This window comes from Mus musculus, chromosome 15, assembly GCF_000001635.26.
Source record: "Mus musculus strain C57BL/6J chromosome 15, GRCm38.p6 C57BL/6J".
NCBI classification, from domain to species: Eukaryota; Metazoa; Chordata; class Mammalia; order Rodentia; family Muridae; genus Mus; species Mus musculus.
The window spans coordinates 102,215,864-102,233,415 of record NC_000081.6 but is presented as its reverse complement, the minus strand read 5'-3'; the positions used below and the strand labels follow the sequence as shown (position 1 = coordinate 102,233,415).

General features: G+C 49.2%; 1 protein-coding gene across 3 annotated transcripts; it reads left to right on the top strand.

Annotated features, from left to right (window-relative positions):
* Positions 1-10: 10 nt before the first annotated feature.
* Itgb7 (integrin beta 7) lies at positions 11-17,422 on the top strand. 3 transcript variants are annotated; one of them, NM_013566.2, is made up of 15 exons: positions 1,481-1,565; positions 5,815-6,018; positions 8,657-8,858; positions 8,944-9,114; positions 9,844-10,085; positions 10,617-10,775; positions 10,979-11,074; positions 11,238-11,327; positions 14,096-14,242; positions 14,726-14,919; positions 15,419-15,642; positions 15,950-16,169; positions 16,319-16,524; positions 16,784-16,944; positions 17,149-17,421. In NM_013566.2, the coding sequence occupies exons 2-15, from the start codon at positions 5,818-5,820 to the stop codon at positions 17,254-17,256; spliced, it is 2,421 nt and encodes an 806-aa protein (NP_038594.2). In that variant the 5' UTR covers positions 1,481-1,565; positions 5,815-5,817; the 3' UTR covers positions 17,257-17,421. The 3 variants fall into 3 exon arrangements, with proteins under 3 accessions (XP_017171929.1, XP_006520545.1, NP_038594.2); XM_006520482.2 differs by lacking the exon at positions 16,784-16,944 and having other exon boundaries at positions 1,458-1,565; positions 17,149-17,422; XM_017316440.1 differs by lacking the exons at positions 5,815-6,018; positions 8,657-8,858; positions 8,944-9,114; ... (9 more) ...; positions 16,784-16,944; positions 17,149-17,421 and adding an exon at positions 1,737-3,299 and having other exon boundaries at positions 11-1,565.
* Positions 17,423-17,552: the final 130 nt, after the last annotated feature.

Here is a 17,552-nt window from a genome sequence, read left to right as displayed (position 1 = left end):
CTGAAGACAGCTACGGTGCACTTACATATATTAATAAATAATAAACCTAAAAGAAAAAGCCTCCACCTCTTATCCCCTTAGACTCCTCACTCCTACAGTTATTGCCTCTCTCAGTGATAGAGACCAAACCTAAGGCCTCCTGAAAGCTGGGCAAGCATCTTGACACTGAGCCGCATCCTCACACACCCTTCTTACTGTACCAGATGGTCTCTTAAATAGACACCGTCTTATTTTTTTATGGTGATCTATAAAATGGCAGCCATAGGAAGTTCTCCCCTCCTTCCGAACGTCACGAGTCCTTAATCCAGTCCCACATGCTGTGGTGACCCCAACCAGAGTCATTTTCACTGCTACGTCATAATTGCAATTTTTGTCACTGCTATGAATCGTAATGCAAATATCTGATATTTCTGATGGTCTTAGGCAACCCCTGTGAAATGGTTGTTCAACTCCTATGGGGTTGTGACTCACACAGGTTGTGAAACCCTGGATTAAAGAATACAGCTAAGGAGTTTTACTACTTCATGCTAACGGAGAGAGAGCCAGGATTTTAACTCAGGCAGGTTGGCTTCAGAGTCCAAATAGCTTAGCTGTGGTACTCTCAGGAGTCGAGACTTCTAGGGAAAGACCTTGATTCAATCCAGGTTATAATTAGTTAAATTTATTGATACTGGTAGCAGGACAGCAATCTCTGAGCCAAATTAGAGTCTGCCACTCAAAGGGGAATAAGGGATGAGGAAAGGATTTTTAAAAATGAAGACCACAAGACCTTGAGTATCTGCATATGCAAGCCAAGAGCTGTTTTGCTCTGCCAAGAGGTAGTAGTCAAGGGGACCTCAAAGTAGTCCAGAATGTCTGCACAAGAATGTCAGAGAAAACAAAACAAAACAAAACAAAACCAACAACAGCGACAAATACCGATTCTATCAAAACAAGTACAGATGTAGGCTTGTGGGTGAAGGCCGGTGTGTCAGGGTTACTGGGAACTTATTTTCCTGGCAAATCAAAAGACAAGTGGCTATTGGAACCAAGATGGATACCTAGCACGAAAGGCAGTCATCACAACTCAATGGCCCCTGAGTTTTCCAAAGGAACAGAAACCACCTTCCTTCATGTTTCTTCCTGTCTGCTCCTTCCTCTCTGTGATACTGGAGAGAACATTGAGTTTTGGAAGGAAGCTGAGTTGGATTTAGATTACAGCCCAGCAGCCCCTTGCTACCTGTGTGACATTTTGCAAAGTCGATCTCTCTTTAGAGTCTGGGCTTCAATCTCTGCGTCTGTGACATGTGTGGGGGCAGGGGTGGGGGCACCGCCACTATCCGGCGCTGTTCTGGTGACCCTTCCTTGTACTTCTTTAGCACAGGAGCAGTGCTTAGTAGATGGGACTCCTAGGTCCTTTCTTTACCCAGCCCACTCCTATCTGCTCCACCTTCTGCTAGATCAGCCACCCTCCAAGAGTCCCCCCACCCCAGGGTGTGTCACTTCCTCCTCTGCTGCCTCTCCATCTGTACACAAGGGCTGCCACTGCCACCGGCGGAGGAAGGGCTGCTCCTCCTCAAGCACCTGTGAGTACCCTCAGGGCAGCAGCCCACCCACCTCCTCCTCTCACCCAGGCCTACTTGTTCCCTACCTCTCTGTGATCTGGGCTCTCCAGTGCTCTGTCTAGTCTTGAGAAAGGCTCTGAACCCCCTTCTGCACTCCTATGGTCCCCACTATTTCTTTCTCGGTTATCCCAGCCTCCTGCTGCTCATCCATTTGTTTCTCCAGTGGAGCCAGAGGGAGGGAAGGAGATTGCGATGCTATACGTGAGTGTTTTCTGAGAGCTAAGGCTTACTTACTCTTGTGCTTCTCCCAGCATCTCCTGTCTGTCCCTGGCTGCTATCTTTGCAACTTGATGTTTTTTGCACAGTCCAGAAGTCTTCCCACTTGGCACCTTAGCCACAGACTCCACATTCCTGGTCTACTGAGGCTTGCACTGTACATGTGCATGCTCACACACATGCACACACACACACATGCACACGCACACATACGCATGCGTGTGTGCATGGAAGGAGACAGGCAGCAGGTGGCAAGATACATGGATTGCCAAAGAAGGGAGAAAGGGACAGAATTGAGAGGGGCAGGAGAGGTCATGTATGAGTTCAGAGCCCCCTTTAGGAGAGATGAGTGGACTTGATGTCTCTGTCTTGTGGGGGGAGTGGAAGTGAAGCCCCATCTATGAGATGAGTCAGAACTAAATTTTGTGCTGCAGAGTCTCGAGCCTCCCTGACCACAGCGCAAAGCACGCAGGTCTGAGGTTTCAGTGAGGTTAAGCCTGGGGTCAGCCTCTCCCTGAGAGCAGAAGCTCTGTAATGTACTACACCCATCTGAGGTCACATGGGGTGGTGAGCAGGATGGGGTGTTCAACGGCTCAGTACCCCACCCTTCCCCATACTCCCTGTAAAGAGCATCAGTACCTGAGTCTGGACCCAAGCTGAGGGGGTTGTGGTTGCTGGCTAGCAGGCTCTTGTACACTGCTGGTGGCCATGGGAACACCATAGCACAATCCCTAGGGAGCTTACGCTGCAGTCTCTACTTACCAGTGTTGCCGGCGGGTACTGCCAGTCTTCCAGAGGGTTCCTTGAGAGTCATCTGCACGTGTGTGATGGCTGCATGTGCTTTCCTTGTGTGTGTGTGTGTGTCATGATTAGTCACAGTAGGCAATTAGAAACCATTACATTTTTGAGACTGGAGAGAGCATTCGGTGGCTAAGAGCACTTGTTGCTCTTGCAAAGGATCCAGGTTTGACGCCCCCCTCAGCACCCACATATTGCTTAACAACCATCCATCACTGCATTGGCAAGGGACCTGATGCTTCTGCGCTCTGGGGGCACGCGTGACGTTAGACACATCAAGGAGAAGGAATTAATCCGACCAAAAAATATTAAAATCTAAAAGAAAGAGAAGAAACTATGAAGGTTTTAGGTGAAGTCGAAGGTGGAAACGAGGGGTTTTAACATGCTTGTCAGATGCTGTGCTAGACATCCATCAGACCCCAGATAATTGAATGTGACGCCCATCATTTTAGGTTAACTACTTGTTAACTCACACAGAGGGAGTTTATAAGGAATTACGGGATCTCTCTATGTAGTCCAGGCTGGTCTAGAACTCCTTATGTAGACGAAGCTGGCCTTAAACTCACAGAGATCCACCTACCTCTACCCGCCCTGCGCTATCAAACATGGCTCTGCAGCTCCAGTTCTGGTTTACTAATGCTTAGCTTTATGTTACTACCACACACACACACTCTCTCTCTCTTTTTTAAAGATTTATTTATTTTATATATGTTAGTACTCTGTTGCTGCCTTCAGACATACCAGAAAAAGGCATCATATCCCCTTATAGATGGTTGTGAGCCACCATGTGGTTGCTGGAAATTGAACTCAGGACCTCTAGAAGAGCAGTCAGTGCTCTTAACCACTGAGCCAGCTCTCCAGTCCCCATATTGTCTTGAATAATGTAGCATTATTAATTTTGATTAATGAAAATGTCTTTTGAGACATATGGTCTAGTCTGGTCTTGTTCTTCGGCCTCTATCTCCAGGTATTGGTATAACAGCATGCATCATCCTAACATCTTTTATTTTTGACTCACTGCCTATTTGATTTTTATTCATTAAAAAAAAAAATCTCTAGTCGGGTAGTGATGGCACACTTCTTTAATCCCAGCACTTGGGAGGCAGAGGCAGACGGATTTCTGATTTCAAGACCAGGCTGGCTTCTGCCTCTCAGGTGCTGGGATTAAAGCTGTGTACCACTATGCCCAGCTGGGCCTGATTAATTTTAAAATTAACCAATTGACTAAATTTTGACTTCCTACAGCTGAACTCTCAGCCACAGGAAATTTGGCTGGGTATGGCCACTCACACCTGTAATCCTAGCACTTGAAAGGGCAAAGATGCCGGGCAGTGGTGGCACACACCTTTAACCCCAGCACTCAGGAGGCAGAGGAAGGCAGATTTCAGAGTTCTAGGCCAGCCTGGTCTACAGAGTGAGTTCCAGGACAACCAGGGCTACAAAGAGAAACTCTGTCTTGAAAAACAAACAAACAAACACAAACACACACACACACACACACACACACAAACAAAAAACTGAAAGGGCAAAGACATATGTTCAAGCCCAGCCTGGGCTACACAGTGAGGCTCAGGCCAGCCAGGTCCCTGTCTCCAAAACACCAACACCAAAGCAGCAACAGAAAAGCAACTGGAAAGTTTACTTAGAGAGTAAAGATGCCTACAGTCGAGCCTGATGCCCTGTCCCACAAGATGTCCTTTACCTCCACACACATGCTATAGCATGCTGTGGCATGTGCATGCTCTTCACTATCAATTAACTACACGAGCATAGAACACAAAACAAAACTCAGCTAAATGCACCAGGCTGGAGATACAGCAGATATAACATATCAGGTTATTGCCAAAGCCCCAGCTCTTCCCAAGGACTTGCGTTTGGTTTCCATGGCGGCTCACAACCATCTATAACTTCAGTTCCAAGGATCCGATGCTCTCTTCTGCCCTCCAAGGGCACCAGCGGCACTCGTGGTGCACAGACATAATAATAAAATGAAATATAGATCCCCACATCAATGAGGATTTCTTAGTAGGTGCCTTTCCTCTGGTTACAAATTCCCTGTGTGAAACCACCTTTCCCTGAGCACACACTTCCTCATCTCTACTCCTTGCCTCTCTTCGGCTTGGGTAGACTTCAAGGCTGTCAGATGTTTTATTCAATTCCTTCACATAACAGATGTGGAGATTGAGACAGTGGGTGGGAGGAGAGGGGAGGCAGGGGAGAGCCTGGCACTTGTGTGTTACAGAACCATTGAGGGATCTAGGTGGGATAGAATCTGGTGCTACCTTCACTTCGGCTTGGAAAACTGGTGAAGAGATTGGGGTTCAGTCTTACTGTTCCAGACTGTCTCACCCTTTCCTTCCTGCCTTCTTTTTTGTTTTTGAGAGAGATCTCACTGTATAACCCCTGCCTTGCCTGGAACTCACTGTGAAGACCAGGCTGGCCTCAAAATCACAGAGATCTATCTGCCTCTGCCTCCCACGTGGTAGTATCACTACACCTGGATTTAAAAATAGAATTATTATGTCTATGCACATGTACCTGTGTGGGTATGTATGTGCACATGGGTTCAGGTGCCTGTGGAGAGGGAGTTAAGGCAATGGTGAGATGCCAGAAAAAGGCTGGGAATAGAGTTCATTCGGGTGCTCCAGAGAACACTGCATGCTTTTTTTCCTCCCCCTAAGATTTTATTGATTTTTATTTTATGAGTATGAGTGCTTTTTACCATATGTGTGTCTATGCACCACATGTAAGACTGGTACTCTTGGAGGCCCAAGAGTGTGTTGGATCCTCTGGAACTAGAGTTACAGGAAGCCGTGAGCTGGCGTGCCACATGGGTGCTGGGAATGGAACCCAGGATGGGAGGGCATCCTCTGGAAGAGCAGCCAGTGGTTTAGATGGCTAAACCATCTCTTCAGCTCCACAGTGCTCTTAACCATTGAGTAGACTCTGCAGCCCACAGACCCTTTCTCAGGCTACTCTGTCCACCCTGGGTACCTGAAGTGGTCTCTCCCTTGCTCTGGCACCTGTCACTTCCCACCATTTTGGAAAAGCTGCTGAATCCACAGGGGGCTTCGTGAAACTCTGAGGAGAGAGATGGAGTTGGGGTAAGATTCAGCTTGGCAACCACAAGCTAAGTTTAGAGGGCTCTCGGGCCCTCCCTGAGGATTTGTGTGTCTGCCTTTATATCTCGTCACAGGCCATGGTGGATTCATCAACTGTTCTCATTTTTCTGCTGGTTCTGGGCGGAGGTCAGAGTGAGTTAGATACCAAGATTACATCCTCTGGGGAGGCCGCAGAATGGGAGGATCCTGACCTGTCTCTGCAGGGATCCTGCCAGCCAGTTCCTTCCTGCCAGAAGTGTATTCTCTCACATCCCAGCTGTGCATGGTGCAAACAACTGGTAAACATGGGTGTGTGTGGTCCTGAACATGTGTGATGTGCGTTGTGTAGGTAGATTTGTGATTTTTTTTTGGGGGGGGGGGAATACTGTCCCTTCTCATGTGTGACTGAATTTGGACAGACAGGATTCCAATGTGTGACTCATATGCGTGTAAGTTTCTGAGCATACGTGAACAGAACCCGTGACCCATGAGCTCAGAGGAAGATGTCCTTGTGGGAGTTCGTGCTTCTGCATGTGAGAAAGTAGACTGGCCAGTTACGTATTCTGTGACAACATGCAACAGAAACATACTTCTTATGAATTGAAAGGCTTGGAATTCAAGAGCAAAGTGCTGGTTCATTTGGTTCTCTCTGGAGCATTTTTTCCTGGCTTAGAGATGGGCTACCTTCCTGCTGTATTACGACATGGGGTTAGGGTGTGGGGAGGAGACCCCTCTGCTGTTGACTCTCTCTCTCTCTCTTTAAAAGATTTATTGATTTTATTTATATGAGTACACTGTAGCTGTCCTCAGACACACCAGAAGAGGGCATCGGATCCCATTACAGATAGTTGAGAGCCACCATGTGGTTGCTGGGAATTGAAAGCAGGTCCTCTGGAAGAGCAGTCAGTGCTCTTAACCTCTGAGTCATCTCTCCAACCCTATTGATTCTTTATAAAAGATATTTATTTTATGTGCATGTGTGTTAGTGTGTGGATGTGCACCCCATGTCTGCAGGTACCTGTGGAGGTCAGAAGAGGGTGTTGGATCCCTAAGAACTGGAGTTACTGGTTGTAAACCATCACATGGGTGCTGGGAACTGAACTTGGGTCCTCTTAAAGCGCAGTAGGTGCTGTTAACTACTGAGCCACCTCTCCAGCCCCAGCTGTCACATCTTAAGGGGCACATCTCATCTCAAGGGTCTCACTCTCAGGACTTCACCTAAGCCTAACCTCCACCCAAAGGCCTCACCTCACATACCATCAAAGTGAGAGTTAAAAATTAAGCACAAGTCAGGAAATTATGGCATGTGCCTTTAATCCAAGCACTTGGGTGGCAGAGGCAGGCAGGTCTCTGTGAGTTCGAAACCGGCCTGTTCTATAATGTGAGTTCTAGGACAGACAGAGCTACATATTGAGGCTCTGTCTCAGACAGTAGATGGATAGACACATTGATAACAATAGATAATTTGGAGGGAGAATCCAGTCCATAACAGAACATGCATGATGAGGCTTCTGAGTCAGGCATGTATGTGCAGATTATGATTTCCCGGCATGCATTCTGGAGAGGGAAATATATGAAGGCTTCCAAAAACCTGTGGATTTATGTGAGTGTATGGGAGGAGGCCACTGGGAAGGTCTGGGGTACCTGAGGGGTAAGGATGCTGGGGAGTGTGTATTCCTTGCTGGTCAAAAGAGCTGTTCTTGGGCTGGAGAGATGGCTCAGGGGTTAAGAACACCGACTGTTCTTCCAGAGGTTCTGAGCTCAATTCTCAGCAACCACATGGTGGCTCACAACCCTCTGTAATGGGATTTGATGCACTCTTCTGGTGTGTGTCTGAAGACAGCTACAGTGTACTTATATACATAAAAATAAATAAAAAATTAGTTTTTTAAAAAAGCTGCTCTTTATGGATGCCTTAAAGAGGAAGTGCTCAGCCAGGCGTGGTAGCACACGCCTTTAATCCCAGCACTCGAGAGGCAGAGGCAGGTGGATTTCTGAGTTCGAGGCCAGCCTGGTCTATAAAGTGAGTTCCAGGACAGCCAGGGCTATAGAGAAACCCTGTCTCGAAAAACAAAAAAAAAAAAAAAAACAAAAATAAAAAAAAAAGAGGAAGTGCTCGTGGAAGGGCCTCTGAGGCAGTCTCTCACAGAAAGATGGAGATTTAGATAAGTGCAGGCTTGGTAAGATAGACACACTGACAGGCAGCCATGTTTACAGCTGCCTAGGGGGCCCAAGAAACTACTGATCATGAAACTCCGTAGTCAGGGAGGCAGAGGACCTAGACAGTGGCTAGAGAGATAAGCCCCTGGGAACAGCTGCTGGTCTGTATCTACCTCTTCCGTTCCCTAGGGGCTGGCACCATTGCCCACGGAGAAGCCACCTAGCCATTTCCTTCCCCTGCGGCTTGTCAGTCAGTGCAGGGTACCAGACGTCGTGTGTGTGTGTGTGTGTGTGTGTGTGTGTGTGTGTGTGTACGCGCGCGTGCGTGCACGTGTGTCTTTCTGTCGTCTTTATCGTCCTCCTTCCCAGAAACTGGTGTGACTGACCCCCTTCCTATTTTAATCTGGCCATGCAGGGGAAGATGGACTACGGGGTGGTTTTTCTGTAACCTTGAAGACCCTGAGATCTCAACGGAAGTTTGTAGCTCTAATGAGAAAGCATAGGTGGGAGACTTCGGGAAAGGGGACGTTGAGTTCCGGAAAGCGGGGAGGACTGCTACTGGAAGTGGGCGCTGATGAAGAAGAAAGTACTATAGGTTTTCCATAGTAGCTGTGGAGTGAGTGAACTGTAAGAATAAATCAGGGCTCATTGGAGGCTGGCTGAGAACAGACCGGGATGTGCAGGCGATTGCAGGCGGCAGGGTTTGCAGGGTGGTGTTGTTAGTCGGTTGAGGGGCCGTGGGGGCTGGGGTTCAGTGAGCCTCCTCTTGGGGTACAGAACTTCACTGCCTCGGGAGAGGCAGAGGCGAGGCGCTGCGCGCGGCGAGAGGAGCTACTGGCTCGCGGGTGCCCCGCGCAGGAGCTAGAGGAGCCGAGAGGCCGCCAGGAGGTGCTGCAGGACAAGCCGCTCAGCCAGGGAGATCGCGGCGAGGGGGCCACCCAGCTGGCCCCGCAGCGGATCCGCGTCACGCTGCGACCAGGTGAGTCCGGGGCAGCGCGGGGTGCAAGTCTGGGCTGGCCTGGAATGCACTGGGCTTCAGAGTCTATCCTCCCTTTCTCTATCAGGGGAGCCCCAGAAATTCCGGGTCCGCTTCCTCCGAGCTGCGGGGTACCCCGTGGACCTATATTACCTTATGGACCTGAGCTACTCAATGAAGGACGACTTGGAACGTGTGCGCCAGCTAGGGCATGCCCTGCTGGTCAGGCTGCAGGAGGTCACACATTCTGTGCGCATAGGTAAGCAAGCGCTACCTAGACCCTGCCAGCCCTTGTCACTGCCTTTAGCTTCCACTATACTCTCCCAGTATTTAACAGACTCGATCATTGGATCTTGACATCTCTCCCAAGAGACACTCATCTAGGTCTAAGCTCTCGAGGAGCTTTTGGATTGACCCTTGAAGGTTCCCTTGCTCTACAGGAGGACCAACTGAGGCTCAGAATTTAAAAGACTATTCAGACAGACAGCTGCCCACCCAGTGTTTCTGGATAATCTAGATGCAGTGTTCCTGTTCCACATTCTGTAATGATCCCCCCCCCCCCCCGTCCCCTATGGCTCAAATTCACCCCGTGCCAGGTAGTGGCGGTGCACACCTTTAATCCCAGAAGGCAGAGGCAGGCAGAGCTCTGAGTTTGAGGACAGCCTGGTTTACAGAGCCAGTTCCAGGACATCCAGGGCTACACAGAGAGAACCTGAGTCAAAATAAACAAGCCCCCTTTAAAACACCGGCTTGGTGCCGCCTGCTGTTTCTACACCCTTGACCCTGGATGCCTCAGCCTCCAGGAAGCCTGGATGCTGCTGTTGGGTCCTCCTCTTCATCTCCTCCATCCCCACCTTCTTGAGTCACATTTTTGCCCTTGCCAGGTCCCTGTCATCTAGGTGTATCATCTGAGTATTTAGCAGGGACTCTTAAATCCTGTCGATGCCTTGTGATCTTTGGCACAGCTCCCATCGCTTTCTGCTTTCAGGTTTTGGCTCCTTCGTGGACAAAACGGTGCTGCCCTTTGTAAGCACCGTGCCCTCCAAGCTTCACCACCCATGCCCCAGCCGACTGGAGCGTTGTCAGCCACCCTTCAGCTTTCACCACGTGCTGTCCCTCACCGGGGACGCTCAAGCCTTCGAGAGAGAGGTGGGACGCCAGAATGTCTCTGGCAACCTGGACTCACCCGAAGGCGGCTTTGATGCCATTTTGCAGGCTGCCCTCTGCCAGGTGAGATAGGGTTAGGATCTGAGCCCAGGAGCTGTCTGGGGCCAGGACTACCTGTTGTTATGGATATGTGCCGTATCCATATCATCTCACTGAGGTGTGCATGCTTACCTTAACAGTTATCCGATACGATGAAGTAAACGATCATGAAGAAGAGGCACTTTTCCTAGTTCATAAGAGGGCCTCCACTAACAACAGGCTTGTTTGGAGGAGGGTGTTCAGAGACCTTGGAGCAGAGAATTAGAAATGGGAAGGGAGGGCTCAGCGGTTAAGAGCACTGACTGCTCCTGAGTTCAATTCCCAGCAACCACATGGTGGCTCACAACCACCTGTAATGGGTTCTGAAGCCCTGTTCTGGTGTGTCTGAAGACAACTACAATGTACTTATATATAAAAAATAAATCTTTTTTTTAAAGGAAGAAATGAGAAGGGTGGGGGCAAACAAAAATGACTCAGAACAATCTTGCTAATTTCTTTCACTGGGATATCTCAAATGCTATGGCAGGGTATACAGGTTGCCCCCTTTCCCCTCAGGAACAGATTGGCTGGAGAAATGTCTCCCGTCTTCTAGTGTTCACTTCAGACGATACATTCCACACAGCTGGGGATGGGAAACTGGGTGGCATTTTCATGCCCAGCGACGGGCGGTGCCATCTGGACAGCAATGGTGTCTACACGAACAGCGCAGAGTTTGTGAGTCCTCCCTCCCCCATCTGAGCCTCATTCAGGACTCTTTGGTTTATAGTTTTCATCGGGTAGCATCCTGGAACACTGCCATCATTCGAGGCTCCTCCTGCTGGTGGGATTTTGGGTCCTGGCTTGCTTTATTCAGTCTGAGGGTACTTAGCACACTGAAGGAAGACCAGCAATAGTCACTTGTTCCCTCCCTGCCTCAGGACTATCCCTCTGTGGGTCAAGTAGCCCAGGCCCTCACTGCAGCGAATATCCAACCTATCTTTGCTGTCACCGGTGCAACACTGCCTGTGTATCAGGTGAGAGTTCTCTGAGGAAAGACTTCCTGATCTATCCCGTCATTTCTGAGCCCCCGACTCCAACCTAGTCTGTTCTTCCCACACAACTCTTTTCAGACCCCCCCAGGAACCCATCCTCCTAAAGCTTTATTCTTTATCTCTCTCTCTCCTCTTCGTAACACAGGAGCTGAGACAGTTGATTCCCAAGTCTGCTGTCGGGGAGCTGAGTGAGGACTCCAGCAATGTGGTGCAGCTCATCATGGATGCTTATGATGTGAGCAGAGAGCGTGGGGGGCGGGGGAGTAGGGGCGAGGGAGCACGGTCCTCAGGTGGTGGGGCATAACTGTAATTAAAAAGGCATGAGTTCTATCCTATCACAGCTCCTATCTACAGTTTGCACATGGCTGCCCTTAGCTATTCGTATATTCACATTCATAAATATAATTACATGTTATTCTTTTGGCCATATTAACAATTGAACCTAGAGCTTTATTATGCTAGGCAAGCACTCTGCTACCCAGCTATACTCCTTACTCTATCTCTTTTTTTTTTATTTGTTTGTTTGTTTGTTTGCTTGTTTTTGGATTTTTGAGACAGGGTTTCTCTGTGTAGCCCTGGTTGTCCTGGAACTCACTCTGTAGATCAGGCTAGCCTCAAACTCAGAAATCCGCCTGCCTCTGCCTCCAGAGTGCTAGGATCAAAGGTCTATCTCTTTTTACTAATCTAAAAAATATTTAAGGGACGCTGGAGAGAGGGCTCAGTGGCTAAAAGCACTGGCTGCTCTTCCAGAGGACCTGGGTTCAATTCCCAGCACCCACATAGCAGCTCACACCTGTCTGTAACTACAGTTCCAGGGGACTTAACACGCTCACACAGACATGTATGCAAGTAAAACACCAATGGACATAATATCTTTAAAAAATGTTAAAGACATACTTGCAGGTAAAACATCTATATACATAAAATAATTTAAATTTTAAATATTTAACATTCATATGTATATATATAATGTGTTTAGATCAAATCTAACTCCCCATTCTTGCCTCTACAGTTCACCAATATATACCTACCATTTTCCCTCTCAACTTCACGTGGTCTTTTTCTTTTAAAAGATTTATTTATTTATTATATGTAAGTACACTGTAGCTGTCTTCAGAAACTCTAGAAGAGGGCGTCACATCTCATTATGGATGGTTGTGAGCCACCATGTGGTTGCTGGGATTTGAACTCAGGATCTTCAGAATTAGCAGTTAGTGCTCTTAACTCTGAGCCAGCTCTGCAGCCCCGTTCTTTTCTTTTTCTTTTTATTTTTTGAGAATCCTTGACTCCATTTAGAGCTGCATGTATGTACGCCACCCAGCTTTTTTTTTCTTTCTTTCTTTTTTTTTTTTTTTTCCTGCCCAACCTTTAAATTTAATTTTGTTGTTTGTTTTTAGAGATAAGAGTCTTGCTCTGGCCGGGCAGTGGTGGCACATGCCTTTAATCCCAGCACTTGGGAGACAGAGGCAGGTGGGTTTCTGAGTTTGAGGCCTGGTCTACAGAGTGAGTTCCAGGACAGCCAGGGCTATACAGAAACCCTGTCTCCAAAAAAAAAAGAGTCTTGCTCTGTAGCCCTGGCTGGCCTGGAATTCACTATGTAGATCAGGCTGGCCTTGAACTTGTGGCAATCTATCTGCCTCTGCCTTCTAAACTCTGGGATTACAGGTATATGTATACCAACCAGCAGGCTCAGTGTAGACAGTGCTGGGGATTAGATCCAGGGTCCCTTGTTTGTTGGGCAAGTGTTCTAACCCTGAGCTACACTGTCAGCATTTTCCTTTTTATTTGGAGACATTGTGTACACTGATCTATCCATGCCCTTGCTTGGACCTTAGATTACCATCCTATGCCAAGAGGTCCTGCACCACACCTGCTTCATAACTATTATCATCCACATTTAAAAAAAAAAAGATTTATTTATGAGTACACTGTAGGTGTCTTCAGAGACACCAGAAGAGGGCATCAGATCCCATTGCAGATGGTTGTGAGTTACCATGTAGTTGCTGGGAATTGAACTCAGGACCTCTGGAAGAGCAGTCAGTGCTCTTAACCACTGAGCCATCTCTCTAGCCCTACACTGCATTTGTAACAACTCAGGAACAGAATTTTATGGAGCTTGAATGTCTCTTGAGTTTAAGGCTCATTTCTGTTCTAGACTGTAGACCTTGTTTTACTTTTTTTTTTAAAGATTTATTTATTTATTATATGTAAGTACACTGTAGCTGTCTTCAGACACTCCAGAAGAGGGCGTCAGACCTCATTATGGGTGGTTGTGAGCCACCATGTGGTTGCTGGGATTTGAACTCCGGACCTTCGGAAGAGCAGTCGGGTGCTCTTACCCACTGAGCCATCTCACCAGCCCTCGTTTTACTTTTTTAAAAAATGTAAATACAGGGTCTCTCTATATAGTCCTGGTTGTCCTGGAACTCAATGTGTAAACCAGGGTGGCCTTGAACTCATGGCATGTAGCACCTTGCTTGACTGTGGCACAGTTGATAGCAAGGACTGTGTTATTATCTGGATGAGGTGACACGAGCCTGTGATTCCACACATGGGAGGCAGAGGCAGAAGGATCAGGACATTTCAAGGCCAGTTTGGGCTACAGGAGACTCTTTTCTCAATAAACAAGGATGTGTTCTTGGCCTTGGTGAAATGAGTGGAGATGTAGAACTTAGTGGCCGCCTGCCTGCCTAGCATACCTGATTAGAATCACTGCCCCTACCTAACACCAATCTCTTAACCATGGAGAAAAGTCTTGAGACAGTGTTGGCCTCTGCAGACCTGGTTTGGGTTTGACAAACACACCCTCAACATGGACTGCCAAACTGTCGCACATGAAGCTCTAGCTCCTGGGTATCCCAGGGTGGTTCTTCTTTCAGAAATGAATTCTAAGTGGGCAGGGTGAAAAGAGAGCCGGACCAGGTGTAACTATGAGGGTAGAAAGCGGTGTGCGTTGGGGGGCTCGCCTTCACAGATGATTCTGTCCTCCCTGCCTTTCCACAGAGCCTGTCATCCACTGTGACTCTTGAGCACTCTCCACTCCCACCAGGAGTCAGCATCTCCTTTGAATCTCACTGTAAGGGTCCTGAGAAGACGGAGGGTGAGGCTGGGGACCGGGGACAGTGCAATGATGTCCGAGTCAACCAGACGGTAAGCCAGCCAGCCAGCCAGCTGTGATAGATACGCTTTCCCTCTTACCACGGGAAAAGTGGATGTGGAAGTGGGAAAAAAGGAGGAGAAACCATGCGGGCAGCCATGAGGAAGGGGTGTATTTTCTTCTTTTCTTTTTGGTTTTTTCGAGACAGGGTTTCTCTGTGTAGGCCTGGCTGTCCTGGAACTCACTTTGTAGACCAGGCTGGCCTCAAAGTCAAAAATCCACCTGCCTCTGCCTCCCAAGTGCTGGGATTAAAGGCATGCACCGCCACTGCCTGGCAAAGGGACACATTTTCACTTATTCTTAGTTTACTAAGGGCTGGTGTTTGAGCGGTCAGTGAATTGTGTGTGTGTGGTGTGTGTGTGTGTGTGTGTGTGTGTGTGTATGTGTGAGAGAGAGAGAGGGGAAGAGAGAGAGAGAGAGAGAGAGAGAGAGAGAGAGAGGGTGTGTACAGCTTTGTCTGGCCCTCCTGCCTTCAGGTGGATTTCTGGGTCACTCTTCAAGCTACTCACTGCCTCCCAGAAGCCCACGTCCTACGACTCTGGGCTCTTGGCTTCTCAGAGGAGTTAACTGTGGAGCTGCACACAGTGTGCGACTGTAACTGTGGTGATGCCCAGCCTCACGCTCCCTACTGCAGTGATGGACAGGGGGACCTTCAGTGCGGGATATGCAGGTGAGGGTTTTATGAACTCTGCTTTCTATCCTCCTGGAGTCACCTAGGTATCTCAGGAATCTACTTGAATGTCATACCCCAAAGCTTCCCATATATGCTAAGGCCTTCGCCTTGACCTGAATCCCCCTCCCCACCCTGACCCTTGGTACACTTCTATCTGAGTTTGTTTCAGCTGCTCTGTCTCCTTCTCCCTTGAGAACATGACCTTAGTGCAATGGTTCTCAACCTTCCTAACACTGCAACCCTTCAATACAGTTCATGCTTTAGTGACCCCAAACCATAAAATTATTTTCATTGCTACTTTATAACAGTAATTTTGTTACTGTTATGAATTGTAAATATCTCTGTTTTCCCATGGTCTTAGGGGACCCCTGTGAAAGGGCCACTTGACTCCCAAAGGGTCACAACCCACAGGTCGAAAACTGCCGGCCTAGGATATCTTGAGAGACAGGTCAGAGGTAATCAAACTCTGACCCATCTCTCTGCTTTCCCTTCCCAGCTGTGCCCCTGGCCGTCTTGGTCAGCTGTGTGAATGCTCTGAGGCTGACCTGTCCTCCCCAGATTTGGAATCTGGTTGCCGGGCCCCAAACGGGACAGGGCCCCTATGCAGCGGGAAGGGTCGATGCCAATGTGGACGCTGCAGCTGCAGTGGGCAGAGCTCTGGGCGTCTGTGCGAGTGTGATGATGCCAGCTGTGAGCGACATGAGGGCATCCTCTGTGGAGGTACCTAGAGCCTTTGGGAGGAGGGAGAAGGAAGGAGAGCAGGGAGGGGTAGGAGGGGGAGTAAGGAGGAAGGAGAGAGAGGAGGAGGGAGGGGGAGAAGGGAGTAGGAAGGTGAGAAAAGAGGGGGGAACAAGAGGGAGGCGGAGGAGGAGGGTTTTCTAGGGCACTTACAACTCTGAGAGCAAATTTCAAAGACTATAGTATTGAGCCAGAGGATGTGCCTGGCACAGCTGACACAGACTGTGGAGGCATACTGTGCCAACTGTGTGTGAGAATGGTGGTCACCCTCTGCACGGTTCTTCCCTAGGCTTTGGCCACTGCCAGTGTGGAGTATGTCACTGTCACGCCAACCACACCGGCAGAGCTTGCGAGTGCAGCAAGAGTGTAGACAGCTGTGTCAGTCCTGAAGGAGGGCTCTGCAGTGGGCACGGATACTGCAAATGCAACCGTTGCCAGTGCCTGGATGGCTACTACGGGGCTCTGTGTGACCAGTGCCTAGGCTGCAAGTCACCATGTGAGCAGTACAGGTGAGGCCTCTCGCCCTTTACCTCGGGATCTGGGGCAGGGAGGCTTGCTGGGAATTCCTACCTGCCTGTTCTCCTTGAGGGTGTGTGGTGAGGGCTGGTGGGTAACAGCTGCCCAGATGTGAATCCACTGACTGGCATTCACCGGACAGGGATTGTGCAGAGTGCGGGGCATTTGGTACCGGTCCCCTGGCAGCCAACTGTAGTGTGGTCTGTGCTGACGTGAATGTGACCTTGACCTTGGCCCCTAACTTGGATGATGGCTGGTGCAAAGAAAGGACAATAGACAACCAGCTGTTCTTCTTCCTGGTGGAGCATGCAGCCAGCGGGATCGTACTGAGAGTGAGACCCCAAGAGAGTAAGTGGGCAGAGACACCATGTATATGATAAGTGGAGCTTACCAGGCAGGACCTCAGAACTGGGGATGTGAAAAAGATAAGGGTAATGGGTTTGAAACAGTCACCAACCTAGGGCAAAGGCAGAGATGAGATGAAGGCCCTAGGAGGGAGGACAACCTTGGGCTCTGCTGGGTCCCGTTCTCAATGACAGGGCTGGCTGGGGAGGCTGGACATCCTTTGGGTAGCTGTGGGTCAGCCCTTAAACCTTGGCCCCACCAGAGGGAGTGGATCACACCCGTGCCATCATACTGGGCTGCACAGGGGGCATCGTGGCAGTGGGACTAGGGCTGGTTCTGGCTTACCGGCTCTCTGTGGAAATCTACGACCGACGGGAGTACAGGCGCTTTGAGAAGGAGCAGCAGCAACTCAACTGGAAGCAGGTGAGGCCAGCGACTGCTGCCACAGGCTGGGCTTTCCTGGTGACGTCTCTTAACTTTCTGTATCCCTAACACATAACCAGCTCTAAAGCTTCCCCGTGCAAGTCCCTCCCTCGGCATAACCAGGCCTCGGAGATCTGGCCTCGTGGGGCAGGTAGTGGGGAGAGCCTGATAGTTTTCCTTACTGTGTGCAATGTTTTCCCACAGGACAACAATCCTCTCTACAAAAGTGCGATCACAACCACTGTCAACCCCCGCTTCCAAGGGACAAACGGTCGGTCGCCATCCCTCTCTCTGACCAGGGAAGCAGACTGACTTAGGATTCTTGTCTTGGAGGACAGTGGAGATAGAAGGGCAGGGCAGCGTCTGTCAGGCAAAGATGCTGCCACCGCTGAGATTTTTCAGAGTGACCTTCAGAGGGCAGCAGCCATTCCCACCACACGAAGGGCTGGTCCTTCCATAATAAAGCTTTGCCCCAGACTTTGAGCCTCTACTTTACTTCACTCCGGGACAAAACCAGAAACAAACAACAAACCAGACTATGTAGGCCTCTCACCTGAGCCAGTGGCAGAGCCTTGGAAGCCAGAGGCACCACCTTCGAAGGGACCCTG

Excerpts from the sequence above, each read along its gene's own strand:
- Itgb7 (NM_013566.2), top strand. The coding sequence starts at position 5,818 with ATGGTGGATTCATCAACTGTTCTCATTTTTCTGCTGGTTCTGGGCGGA. Across the intron at positions 10,776-10,978 it reads ACACGAACAGCGCAGAGTTT|GACTATCCCTCTGTGGGTCA; the intron begins GTGAGTCCTCCC and ends TCCCTGCCTCAG. Across the intron at positions 16,525-16,783 it reads GAGAGTGAGACCCCAAGAGA|AGGGAGTGGATCACACCCGT; the intron begins GTAAGTGGGCAG and ends TGGCCCCACCAG.